Genomic DNA, 13241 nt, shown 5'->3' with positions numbered 1-13241 from the left:
ATATATATATATATATATATATATATATATACATGTATGATACATATATATCTGTGGCTGGAGCAAGATTTTAACAAAACATAAGATAATAATCCTTTCTACTAAAGGCACAAGGCCTGAAATTTGGAAGAGCAGGTAAGTGAATTACATCGACCCCAGTACTCAGCTGGTACTTATTTTATTGATCCCGAAAAGATGGAAGGCTAAGTCTACCTCGGAAAAATTTGAATTCAGAATGTAAAGACGGATGAAATACTGCTAAGCATTTTGCCTGGCATGCTACAATTCTGCCAGCTCACAGACTTAAAACTTAAGATAATAATGGTGTCAGAACAGCATTGTAGAAGTAGTCATGAAAGCTAAAACACAGCCATGGAGAGACTAGGAGAACATGGACAGTGAAGAACTATTCAAGACATAAAATAAAAGGGTATGAACTTTTAACTGCATGCTAACATAATACACATTAATTAGTATTTTTTATAAACTAATTTTACTTAAATTTAAATACCAATTCTTCTAATATACCCAATATTTAAAATAAATATTAACAAAGGAATAATATGTAAAAGTAGTAATAAATTTTCGTTTCTTTTATTAATATTCAAAACTACATATAGCATTGAGTACTTAAGGAATGTTAAGCCAACAAGAGAATCTCTACATGATCATTTGCCTTGCTAGAAATAGCAAGCAAATCTTCACCAAGTAACACTCTACTATCTTATAAAGGGAAATAACACATAAATAATGTAGTCTTAAATACAACTACATCTGCATGAAAATGTGAAATGGCCAGTGTTGCTAAGCAACATAAGCATGGTGAGCATTTGCAGTTAAATGGGTTGGATCATTAAGAATTAAATGTCACTACCAAGAAGAGAATGCATTACCTATGACAGAATACAAATTGCTAATTCTTTGGCTAATCTACTGACATCAACTTGGCTAGAGTCCATCAATTATAGTTCTTCAAACATGAAGCTGATGTAGAAGAGAAACTTAACACCTAGTGAGCTGAGTTTACAACCTGTTTCCATTCCCAGCTGCAACCATTTCACTTTTATTGCAGAGCACTTGAAAGAGGCATAAACATTATACAATCTCATCTTTGGAAGCAGATACAAGAAATCATTATGTATATAACTATCAAAACGAGATATAAATCAAATTTGGAATGTACTCACATCTATTGTAATTGCATTCCTTTTATTTGGTCGGTTAAAAGTTATTTTGAAAATAGAATCTTTACATTCAACGATGAGAAATTTGTAATTGCCAGTGGAACCAGAATGTTCTGTTTTAGCTGGAGCTTCAGCTGCAACTAATTCATTTACAGTTTTAATGTAATTAAGCTGAGCTTCATCCTAAAACAGAAGAAAATGAAGAATTTAACAATGGAAAAGTTTGTATCATTCAGCACAATAACATTGAAGATTTATCAAAATTCTATAAAACTGTTTCTTTTCAGCTCTTGTATATCATAGTAAATGAACTGTGGCCGCATAACACAAACACACACATATATAAATGACTCCTTCATTAGTTTCAACAACAAGGAGAGTATCTATTTCCTAGTTGCTTGATCAACTGAACTACCTCCACATTGTATGGATGCATGAGTGGCAGAGTATTTCACAAACATAATCTTCAGGCAGAATCAGCATAACACAGTGTGTGACAAAGCTGGCCCTTTTAATTACAGATAGAGCCCATCTGATGATTTTCTATATAGTTTCCATCTCTTCCAATTTCACTCTCAGCAGTTGGATTGACCAAAAATGTCACGCAGTAGTATTGAACCTAATGTTTGCAACAGAGGGAACTCTGTTAAAAGCACTAAAGGGCCAGGTAGTTAAACCAGGTAAGCCTATTGCTTAAGAACACAGAATGCTGAGAACTAGAATTAATACAAAACATCTTGCTTGATGATGTAACAATTACATCAATCAACTACGTTTAACTGGTACTCAATTCCATTGATCTCAAAAGTATGAAAGACAAAGTTGATCTTGGCAGGATTCGAGTTCAAAGTACAGAGAGCTAGAACAAACACCAAAAGGTATTTTGCCCTAAGTTCTATTTACTCTACAAATAAAAAGTAAATAAAACATTTAACAAAATCACTTTAACAAAATCAGCATCCTTAATGAAAATCAGTTTACTGAAGATTTTAAAGATCTTTGTCTTCTTCATCAATCCTGCAATTAAAAGAGAAAACACAACTGATTCAAAATAATAAATTGTGGCTGTAACTGTAACAACATGCATTGAATTTAATATTTTGTTGCTTTATAAATACATACGTGTGACATGCCTTTCAACTTATTCCATGCATCATACTTGGCTTTCCCAACAAAATCGACCATACTAGGTTTCTTTGCATTACAGTCTCCTATTGAAGCCTGTAAAATGACATGAAAATTAAAGATAGATCAACAACAACTGTACAAATTCCCAAATGTTCTACCCAAACATAGACAAATACAACATAACAGTCATTTTGGGATCATTCCAAAACATGATGACACCTTCAGATAGAAAAGAATGACGACTTCAGCAATGCTAGTTTGAACTACTCAATATTATGTCCTTCAATTAAAGAGTACTTTTGAAGTGCTCCTAATCAAAAGAAAACAAGGAACTTAAAATTTCTTAGTCAACTTATTCAATTAATGGATATGACTAACTTCAGTTTTTTAATCAGACAGAATACTTAACTCACTGAAGTCATATTATAGAGTGTTATCTTTTTGACTAGACACATTCCTAGCAATAATATCCATAGATTGCCATAATTTGTTCAGCAGTTTAACCTCCTCTGTTAGAATATGAAGATACTGCAAGAGAGAAATAAATATTGACTATCTTAACAAATCAATAAAACAGAAATGCCTATTAGATAAAAGGTAAGAATGAGCCTTATTTCAGTACCTTCTATATCCAGAATGTAATACCTTCGTCAATAAACTATACTGATAAAATGTTTATGTCTGAAATTTACTATTATTACTGAAATATTACTTGCCTGCTTAAACAAAGCATATAACTGTAATTTAGCCATGTTACCAGGGTCTTCTTTTAATGTTCCTAATTTCTCTTTAGCAGATTTGAATTGTGCATCATGAGAAGCCATTGCAAGTAAATTGGTATGAAATTTTCGGTGCTGTATATGGGACCTTAAAATAATTAAAAGGAAAATAGATTTTATTAATAAAGGCATAGAAATACATGAAATAGATATATTATAGAAAAAATAGGCAAAATATGTGTAAAGTGTTTTAAAAGATTAATAAATCATTTTATGATAATGTTTTTATTACTTAACCCTTTCGTTACTATATTTCTTTTGAGATGCTCTGTGTTTCTTTCAATTTCTTTAAATATAACAAAGAATTTAGTAAAATAACTTAGTTATCATTCAGCTAGTGTTAGGAACATAAATTGTGACTAAGGTTTGGTGGAAGATTTTAATTCAAAACTTATGAAAACAAGACATTTGTACTATAGAGCCAGAGCCAGTTTCAGCCGGTTTGGTAACGAACGGGTTAATCCAAGGAATAATAGCAGAGCACATAAATTTTAAAAACCTTTCCAGATTATGTGAGAATGATGCAGTTGATTTTCTCTAAGTTGGTGTCTGGAAGGAATGTAGAGGCATTTTCTTTCATCCTAAAACTATGTTCCTGAAGTTATAGGAAGAAAGAACTGAGAAAAGGGTTTAGAATGGGATTTGGCCAGCAAGATATTGTAAAGATATTAAACTGAGGCTAAGCAGGTGCATCAAATAGATTCAGCCAAAGATGTTAAATAGCTTGTTAGCTCAAGAGGACAACAAAAACATGTAGTATCTATAGCAGAGACCAAAAGAGGACACAACACACCATTAGCTGCAGCACGATAACTGTTTTTTGCAGCAATATAACATGTTTGAGTGAGTAGTTACCCTGATCTTTATATTTGAGCATTACCCTAATCTGAGTAACATTTGCATCTTTGTAGAGAGTCATAAAATGTTCTAAGCAAAATTTTCTGACCTTAACAAGGAGTCATACTGTTTGAGAAGCAGCTTTGGCTATTCTACTAACATGTATTTACCAGAAAGTTTATAAAAGATTTAGTTGTGTCATGCATTATTAGAAAATATGTACTACTTTAAGTGATTTCACAAAAATATTGAATGTCCCATTCTTTTTATTTTATATGCCTTTCATTCAAGACATTGATACCAGCTACTCAAAATGTAGCTAATAAAAACCATTCTTTTACCTAAACCAGTGATGTTTCCTTGAGACCTCCCAAATAATGTAATTATGTAGAAGTAACCTCCCCTACCCCACCCCATCAACATGCATTTTTGTTTACTTATAATGGTAGGATGCCTTTTGGCAAGAGAACTATTTTTATAGATAGACAATCTCCTACCTGTGTCTTTTGCTTTTTTGTTTTTGTGGGGGGTTTTTTTATATCAGGCAAACTAGAACAAGTAGGCAAATGTACTTCAAAATTGCTGAAACTCACTCACAGAACATAAATGTATAACAGAAATAGTATTATAGAATCAAAGTGCCCTGTTCAAACAGACCCAACTCAGTCTGTCAATAGCAATAACTCAAGTTTTAAATGAGCTTCTGCACCAAAGAAAAATAAATTCACTTGAAACCAGTTCTATAGCTTTCAATCACTGAGTTGTGGTCTTGTTGGATCATCACCTCCAAAACTTATAATCATTTGCATTCACCCAGCACTCATAGACAGAATGGTATTTATTTTATAGACCTCAGAAGGATGAACAGTAAAGCTGATGCAAGTGAGATTTGAACACATTAACTAAATAGCACAAGGCATTATGGCTAATGCTCTACATGTTCTCTGGATCCAGTAGAGTTAAGCATATAAGAGCTTTAAAATATGTTTCCAGGAGTCTGGAAACTGTCCTGAAGCCTTAGCCCAGTCTTATGATGTTGAGTGGATGAGAGATATGTGTGCCCCTGAGAAGGGAAACCATTTTAAAAGATCTTGTATCTATTCCAACAGTTGAGTGAACTAAAATATGTAAATTTAAGTTAGGTGCTTTGTATACAAAAAGTATATTATTAATGACTTAGTCAAAGGAGTAAGTTGTAGCACCCATGACCATTTTGCTAGAAACTCCAAGAGTTGTAGGAGGAAAGAAAGGAAAGGACTGTATCTTATATGTTCTCCTCATTCCAGAGACTTGGTCCGAATGCTTACAACACAATGAATTCAGTTAAAAGCACTCAAGGGCTTGGTTGAGGAGTTAAACTGAACAATGGGTAAAGTCAGCCATCCAAAAATTAATACAGTTCATCTGACAGGCTTTCACTCAATTCTGGCCATCTCCATTTCATCCTCAAAGCTTGGGTTAACCCAAAGCAATGATAGAGGACACTTGTCCAAGATACCACACAATAATTATCAGCGGAGTTTGGAAATAGCTATCCTTCGAACTCCCATTCCTCACGGAGAATAAAAAGTGGAAGGCAAAATATACAAAAAAAAACCGGAAATTTTCACAATTTTTTTTTTCTTCTTTTAGTCAGAATCTCAATTAGACGAAAACAAAAACTTTTCCTTTCTCAGTTAGGGTTGGGGCTTCAAGGGACAACTTTCCAAAAAAAACCAAAAAAAAATCCACTTGCTTCTAAATAATTTCTCTCCCTTGCCATCCTCTGGGGCAACGCCCTTTTCATTTTGTCTACTGAGACAATGAAGCAATCAGAATTACGAGAAATTGTACATTCCACTCTTTGATATAAAGTTACTCCATTTATCCCAGAATTACATCATTGCAAAGCACTTCTTAACCATATAGTTGATACACACTCACTATCTAAAAGGTTATCTGCTTGAATTAAAAGGTCAACAATTATATTTAGATATTTTAGAATTATAATAGATGTAACATATATACTTTATCAGTCGCAATAGCACAAAGATTTAGAAGTGATGGAGAAGTTAGAAATTTGTAACATCAAAATTAAAAACAACATGACTTGCTCTCTAATGTTTGAAGCCAAGTGAGACCAATCATGTTCTCTTTTCTTTTTTTCTTTTAATCAAGCCACAGTCAGAATGAGAATGACAATATAAAATGTTGAATTTTTCATTCCAAAAGTGTGTACACCATCATTTGTAGTGCTCCAAAAAGGAAAAAAAATACGAAGTAGTTGAAATGGATCAAATCCTAATTTTTGATATCACACCTCAAGACACTATAAAGAAGAGACCAAGAGACAAATCAATCTCTCAAAGTTAAAAGTTGTAAAATACACAACAGAAAGTAACTTGGCAAATGAGTCTGTTTTAGATAGAACCAGAGAAAACAAGGCATCAAAATATGGAAAAGATTAATAGTTTCAAAACAACTACACAATGATTGGTTGGTATTTCGAAGGTTATGTAGAAAAAGTTCATGATCCTTAACCAAAAACTTGCAATATCAAACAGCTATCATAATTTCTAGGAACAGTTGATGGTAGATGTGCAAGCCATAGAAACCAGGGACATACTTTTTATATATATTGAAATCGTTGCCTTTTTTATATTAAACTAAATATATATTCATACTTTATCTAATTAAGCCTACTTAAACATACCCAAATTTTAATATTCTCCATTTATAATTCATTAATATCATATGAGAGGTCTTGTCTCGCAAGTTACTAGGTGACCTCTCCTATGCTGATGCCATGCAAAAAGCACCCGTTTTCCTCTGTGATATGGTTAGTATTAGAAAGAGCACCCAGCCATAGAAACCATGGCAAAGCAAACATAGGAGCTTGGTGCAGTCCTCTGAGACATTGGCATCCAACCCATGCCAGCATGGAAAATAGATGATTATAATGATTGAACCTCTAACTAATGTACAAATATATTTGAACAGTTTTGCATTGTGAGAAGATTAAACAGAAAAAAAAATTACTTCCACACCAAACTTTAAAATGTGTGTATCTCAAAAGCGACATTTTAGAGTTGCAACTATACAATTTATTTAGTGAAGGAATAAGGAAGTCATAATATGGGACATGTTGATCAGATAAGAAAAAAATTACAAATGTTTTTATAAAGAAAACATACATAGTGAGTAACATACCACAATTACACACATCCACATATACAGAGGAAAAGATAAGGTTTTACTGATCAATCCCAAATAATAACAACTAGGTCATTAATTAACCAGTTAGAAATATCAGCAAACTCACCCTGAGATTAAACTCCACTTTCTTAATAATAATAAGACTCACTGAATAATGCAATCCAAAGAATACTATGTCTGAATAAAAGATGCAATGGCCACTATTGGAAGGCTTGTGATTATAAGATTCTTGAATTCAATTAAAGCAGAACACCCACTTAGTCATAAAATAGGAAAGGTCAATTAGATAAGAGCAAACGGTAGTATATTAACATACAAGTACAAAGTCAGCAATAAAAATGGAATTTATATTCAGCAAATTTGATTTGTAAGAGGTGACAAGTTTATACACACATTGTCCAAAAAAAATTTAAACACACTTCTACAGCAGATAACCCAAATCTTCTTTGTTTCTTTTCAGATTTCACCCATCAGAATTAATAATAACATCATCTTGAAATGCTACTGGAAGTATGAAAGCACATTTGAAACCTAAACACAGTACAGAAGAGGGTTTCAATCAGATCCACCTACGCAGATAATCATCTATCAAATCAAGAATAAATTTGAATCTGATGAAATTGTACAGGATTAACACAGGAAGCATTCAGGAAGACCATGGACATCAACTAGCACCAGAGAGCATGAAAGGGGATTGTAAAGTTTTCACAGAAGTCCGAGAAGATCTGTGTGGCAAGCAAGTTATGACAGGAATTTCAAAAACATCTGTCCATCACATTTTGAAGCACTACCCCTGTAAAAGTTATATCCCAACATTAGTTCATGCTATCAGTGAAGATGATCCTGGTAGATGAAAAGAATAGTGCAAGTGACACTTGGGAAAACGCTTAGAAGATCCATGCTTTCCAATTAAAGCTGTGTAGAGTGATGAGGCTACACAGTTGTTCATACTGGGGGCATGAAAATCTGCATGTTATGGTGGAACATGAAGTTAATTTATCATGAGTTAGTGTGATGTGGCATTACATCAAGAGGATTAATTGGACCATTCTTTTTTGAAGCTACTGTGACTGGTCCTGTTTACTTGAACATGCTTCAACAGTCTGTCATGCCATTAGATGAGATCTAGAGATTCTCTGTATAGAAGACAGTAGTGCTCAAATGATTCAAACTTAGACTACAATGTCTTTACAGGAGATCAATTCCATGGGATAAAGAATGGCTATAAGAGGGATCGAGTTGAGCAGATATAGAGGCAATTATGCAGATAAACAAATCAGATACATTGAATATAACATATTTAATATATATCTGATTTGTTTAGCTGCATAATTGCTTCTATATCTGCTCAACTTGATCCCTCTTATAGCCATTCTTTATCCTGTTGAATTGATCCCCAGTAAAGGCATCTGAGTCTAAGTTTGAATATATATATGTGTGTGTGTTTGTGTCTGAGGATGTCTCCCACCACTACTAGACAACCTGTGTTGTGTCTATGTCTCCATAACTTAGAAGTTCAGTAAAAGAGACTAATAGAATAAGTACCAGGCTTAAAAAAATAGATAAATAAATACTGAAATCAATTCATTCAGCTAAAAATTCTGTATGGCTGCTGTTGAATGACCAAAACTAGTAAAAGATAAAGGTAAGTGATAATCTAAAGAGCATAAATACTTGGCTTTGAAACCAAACAAAATATTACACTACATAAAGTAAGTGAGTCTCTGTTTGTTTTAATTGTCAATTATTCATTTGAACTCTCTGCTCACTGAATTATCAGTAAATGGATCAACAGTCCACGGGCCTGTGTGCTCTTAATATAATCTTCAAAGTAAAATCAGTGTTACACTGTGTGTGACTAAGTTTGACCTTTGACTTACTGGTACAATCAGCACATTTTCCTAAGACATACTCTACAAGTTGCTATGTAAACTGATCCTTCACACTGCAGAGCTTTTCTTCCACCTGTGCTTAATTTTAACCCTTTAGCATTTAAACCAGCCATATCCGGCCGAATTATTCTACCTGTTTTATGCTGAAACTGACCAGATCCAACCTCTCTCACTTATCCTACTATGTCATTGTAGAAATATACAATCACCTCATCGAAATTTCAAAGCTGCAAGATAATGTGTGATTAATTCAAAACAATGTGAATAAATAAGGATTACATTTGATAGAGTAATCTGAATGTGAAAGGATTAAAGTGAGAGTCAGTCAACACAATCTGATCCTGCATTTTTGATTTAGAGGTCTGACTACAGTAGTTCAGTTGGCTAAGATGGCTGTGATGACCACCAAGTTGTTGGTTTTAAATTGGAGTGGCCTTCTCTAAGTGAATTACTTTATAGGGCTGGAGAGCTCCACCTCCCTAAGAGTTACTGGAAGAGTGCCAAAGAGAGCATCAACCCTTGTTTTGTTGTTGAGGTTGCCTCCCCTAGTCTTTTCCAAGGTACTCACAAGGCAGTGAGGGTTTGTGCTTGCAGTTTCAAGAACATGCTAACATATAGCTGGGTCTCTGAAAGGTGGTAATGGTCTGATTCAGAGTAGACCTGGGATCAGTAGTGGCAAAGAAGTGGTTCCACACTCCTCAAAACCTAGAATCTTCCAAACTAGGGACCCACTACTGGATGCAGTTTAAAGTCATACCCAGGACACTTGGGTCAACCTAAAATTATAGTAAATGTGATAGTTATTGTTTCATGAGTGGAATGAATGCCTTTAAAGAAAGACAGGCATTTAGAAATGTGCATGTCTTCATGGTATCTATGTACATTTCTGTACATCTCCACCTGCATGAATAAGTCAGAAACTTTATTTTACATTTTGGAAATTTTTCCTCCGGATGCTAAATTATGGGATACTTGTCTCCTTATCCACTGACTCAATCCCTTTTCCTTCTTTTTTTTCATTCCTCCTTAAAGTTTTTGCCATAAGAATAAAAAATATCTGAATATTTAGAAGTTTCACTAATATCTGGTCAGGGATCCCTCCTTTTGTAGTGTACTGGGCCATTTCTTTGGCAAAGTTAAAGTGTTAGGGTTTGATTTAATGATTGTATGTATGTGTACAGAAAATAGACTCCATCAACTGCTAGTGGGGATGCCTAGAAGTAGTTGATAGCTTCTGTTATGTAGGTGACCAAGTTAGTAGCACAAAAAGAATAGACTGAGCAAAGTTCAGAGAGCTCCTACTTCTGTTGGTAACTAAGGGCCTCTCCCTCAGAATGAAAGGCAGACTGTATGATGCCTGTGTGTGAACTGCCATGCTACATGGCAGTGAAACATGGGCTGTGACTGCTGTGGACATGCATAGGCTTGAAAGAAATGAAGCTAACATGCTTTGCTGGATGTGCAATGTCAGTGCGCAAGTATGACAGAATGTAAGCGTCTTGAGAGAAAAGTTGGGCATAAGAGACATTAAATGTAGTGTGCAAGAGAGACAACCTCGCTGGTATGGTCATGTGATGTGTATGGTTGAGGACAGCTGTGTAAAGAAGTGTTGATCTCTAACTGAGGAGGGAACCTGTGATAGAAGTAAACCCAGAAAGACATGGGACATAGTGGTGAAGCATGATCTTTGAATGTTGAGCCTCACAGAGGTGATGTCATTCAAGTGAAATCGTAATAGTGGCTGATGCTGATGTAACTGGCACCCATGCTAGTAGCATGTAAAAAGCACCTTTTGAGCGTTGGGCCTCATGGAGGCAAAATGGTCAATGCCGGTGGTACATAAAAAGCACCTTTCGAGTATTGGGCCTCCCAGAGGCAATGACAAATGAATGAGACCTTTGGCAAAATGTCATGCTTGAGAAGACTCATCAAGCCAGGCAGATTATTTTTTTAAATTACAGGCCTTATTGTTTAACCAATGTAAAATATAATGGTCTGATAAACTGGCAATTTCGGGACTCAGGTTACCTATCACTACATCAAAAGAATTAACAATTTTTTTTCACCTATAGTACATTATCAAAAACAAGTAAAGTTTATTTTTTCTTTCATATGTATGATTATACATCACCAGAGAACAAAGAACTGCATGCACACATGCATCAGCCCAAAGCCTTCCACTTTGTAACATGCACTGGTATGGACATGTCCTCTGTCTCAAGCTAGATCATCCTACCAGGGCTTTACTCTCATTCAATGTAGCAGTTGTGGGCTGGAAGAGGCCATGTAGCAGGCCCTGCACCTGATGGCTGGACATGATTGAGGAAGATCTCCAGATGCTCAACGTCACCATGGACGATGCAGAGGTGCTGGCACAGGACTGCCAGCAATGGAGAGCACTGGTGGACCGAGTCGGCTCAATGCATGATGACATCTCTTGGACCACTAACCTGAGATGACCTCAGTCTCATCAAGCGAGGACATAAAGTGAAGCGAAGCGATGATTATGCAATTAATGATGCCAAAATCTCTTGTTGAAATGTAATTGAGGGCAAAAAGTTATCTCTTTGAAGCAAATATCTGGGTACTGCTGGATAAAAATTAATATCAAATAGGGTAACTCATATAATTGTGTATTGCTAATATCATTCAACCAATTAATAACAGAAGTGATGTTGTACCATAATGATAAATTAGTTGTTTAATTCTAAAGATAATCTTACAATAATACCTATCTCACTTTTGGATGGATTTGTTAATCTGCAACATAATATTATAAGCAAAATTTTGTAAATAGCTAGCTAATTAACTATAGGAGCTTTTGTCAGTCAATGTTGACTGTGCATATGCAGGTCTGGTAAAGACTTTTTAAAAACTAGTAGTTGACCATACATGAAAAAGTGCAACTTTAGCATGCAGTTTATCACAATATCTATAGTCTATACTGTGAAATGACCTGATCTGGGTTAGGAATAGGGTTAGGGTTTAAAATGAGGTTTAGAATTAGTGTAAGGGTTAGGGTTCAAGTTTTGGGTTAGATTGCACACTAAAGTTGATTATTTATTACGCACAGGGGGCTAACAAAGAGGGGAAACTAAAGTGTAAATGGCCAGGTATACCACACGCTAAAGTGTCACCCATGAAAGTCTACCTTCTCTATTCCACCAATGTTTATTGAAAGGAAAGGCTACCAACTTGAGTTGATAGAGCTTGGCACCAGGAGGCATTGCTGTCAGTATGCAAATTAAACAAAAATTGGACAGATTAATTACAGATTGATGCAAATTCATGAGGGATGTGTTTTGTCAATGGGCTCAGAGCAATGTGATTGTTATCAAGGGTATTAATCCAGATGCTGATGAATGTCTGATAGAGGAAATAGATAAATCAATGTAGTGCCATGGGAAGTAGGTAATGGAGAGAAGGCCACCATCTAATGGAAAATATAGCTGAGGAATTATTACTGGAAATAAATTGCTTAAAAAACAATAAGCTTTGACAACTGGCATTCAAATGAAGGAATAGAATTATTACAACATGCAGTTGATAGCTACGTTGTGAACTGCTAATGAAATTTCTTCAATTCTACTAACCATCACATACACACACAAAATATTGAGTTGACTCCTTTTGGTCTCATGTGAAGAATAACTAGGGTGGATAGTACATCTGAAGAACTTTCAACAGCTAACATAAAGAATTTCAGCGAAGGCAATGAAACATGAGTATGATGTTAAGTGAACATGGAAAATATGATTGATATTTGGGAACAATAACTTCTGTAATTGTTAATAATAAAAGTACTTTGATTTGCAGTTAATGACAGTGATTGAACACTAAATCAAAAATGTCCTTCATTCATTTAAAATGCTTATCACCAAAGCATTATTATTGACTAGCAGAAATACCCAGCGTTGCCCGGGTTAAAGAGAATAATGAAATCTAAAAACGCCGTCTAGACTACGCATCATCTTTATATATAGAGATGTATATACACACACGCACCCAGACACACGTATATATATGTACATCAATATAAATATATGAAAGTCAATGAAGTTTCGTAAAAGAAGGTGATCATGTACATACTTTCTTGCTGTTGTGATTATAACACCTCATTGTAAACTATGTTCCTTGTTTTCCCTTGTGGAGCATATACAAATAGTTTTTTTGTTGCTGCCCACTCTTGAGCAGCCAACATACAGTTGTCCATGTGAGAAGCAGGG

General features: G+C 34.8%; 1 protein-coding gene across 1 annotated transcript in view; it reads right to left on the bottom strand.

The window, feature by feature from the left end:
* Window positions 1-13241, bottom strand: part of LOC106873161 (enoyl-CoA delta isomerase 2) — a 37546-nt gene that overhangs the window by 19346 nt on the left and 4959 nt on the right. The window contains exons 2-4 of the mRNA XM_014920387.2: window positions 3029-3179; window positions 2307-2405; window positions 1188-1367 (exon numbers count right to left, since the gene is read on the bottom strand). Of these exons, the coding sequence (XP_014775873.1) occupies window positions 1188-1367; window positions 2307-2405; window positions 3029-3179 (430 nt within the window). The remainder of the gene's footprint in view (window positions 1-1187; window positions 1368-2306; window positions 2406-3028; window positions 3180-13241) is intronic.

The sequence above is a fragment of the Octopus bimaculoides genome, chromosome 1 (assembly GCF_001194135.2).
Source record: "Octopus bimaculoides isolate UCB-OBI-ISO-001 chromosome 1, ASM119413v2, whole genome shotgun sequence".
Lineage (NCBI taxonomy): Eukaryota > Metazoa > Mollusca > Cephalopoda > Octopoda > Octopodidae > Octopus > Octopus bimaculoides.
Note: the sequence above shows the minus strand (reverse complement) of the source record. Positions and strands in the feature narration are given on the sequence as shown.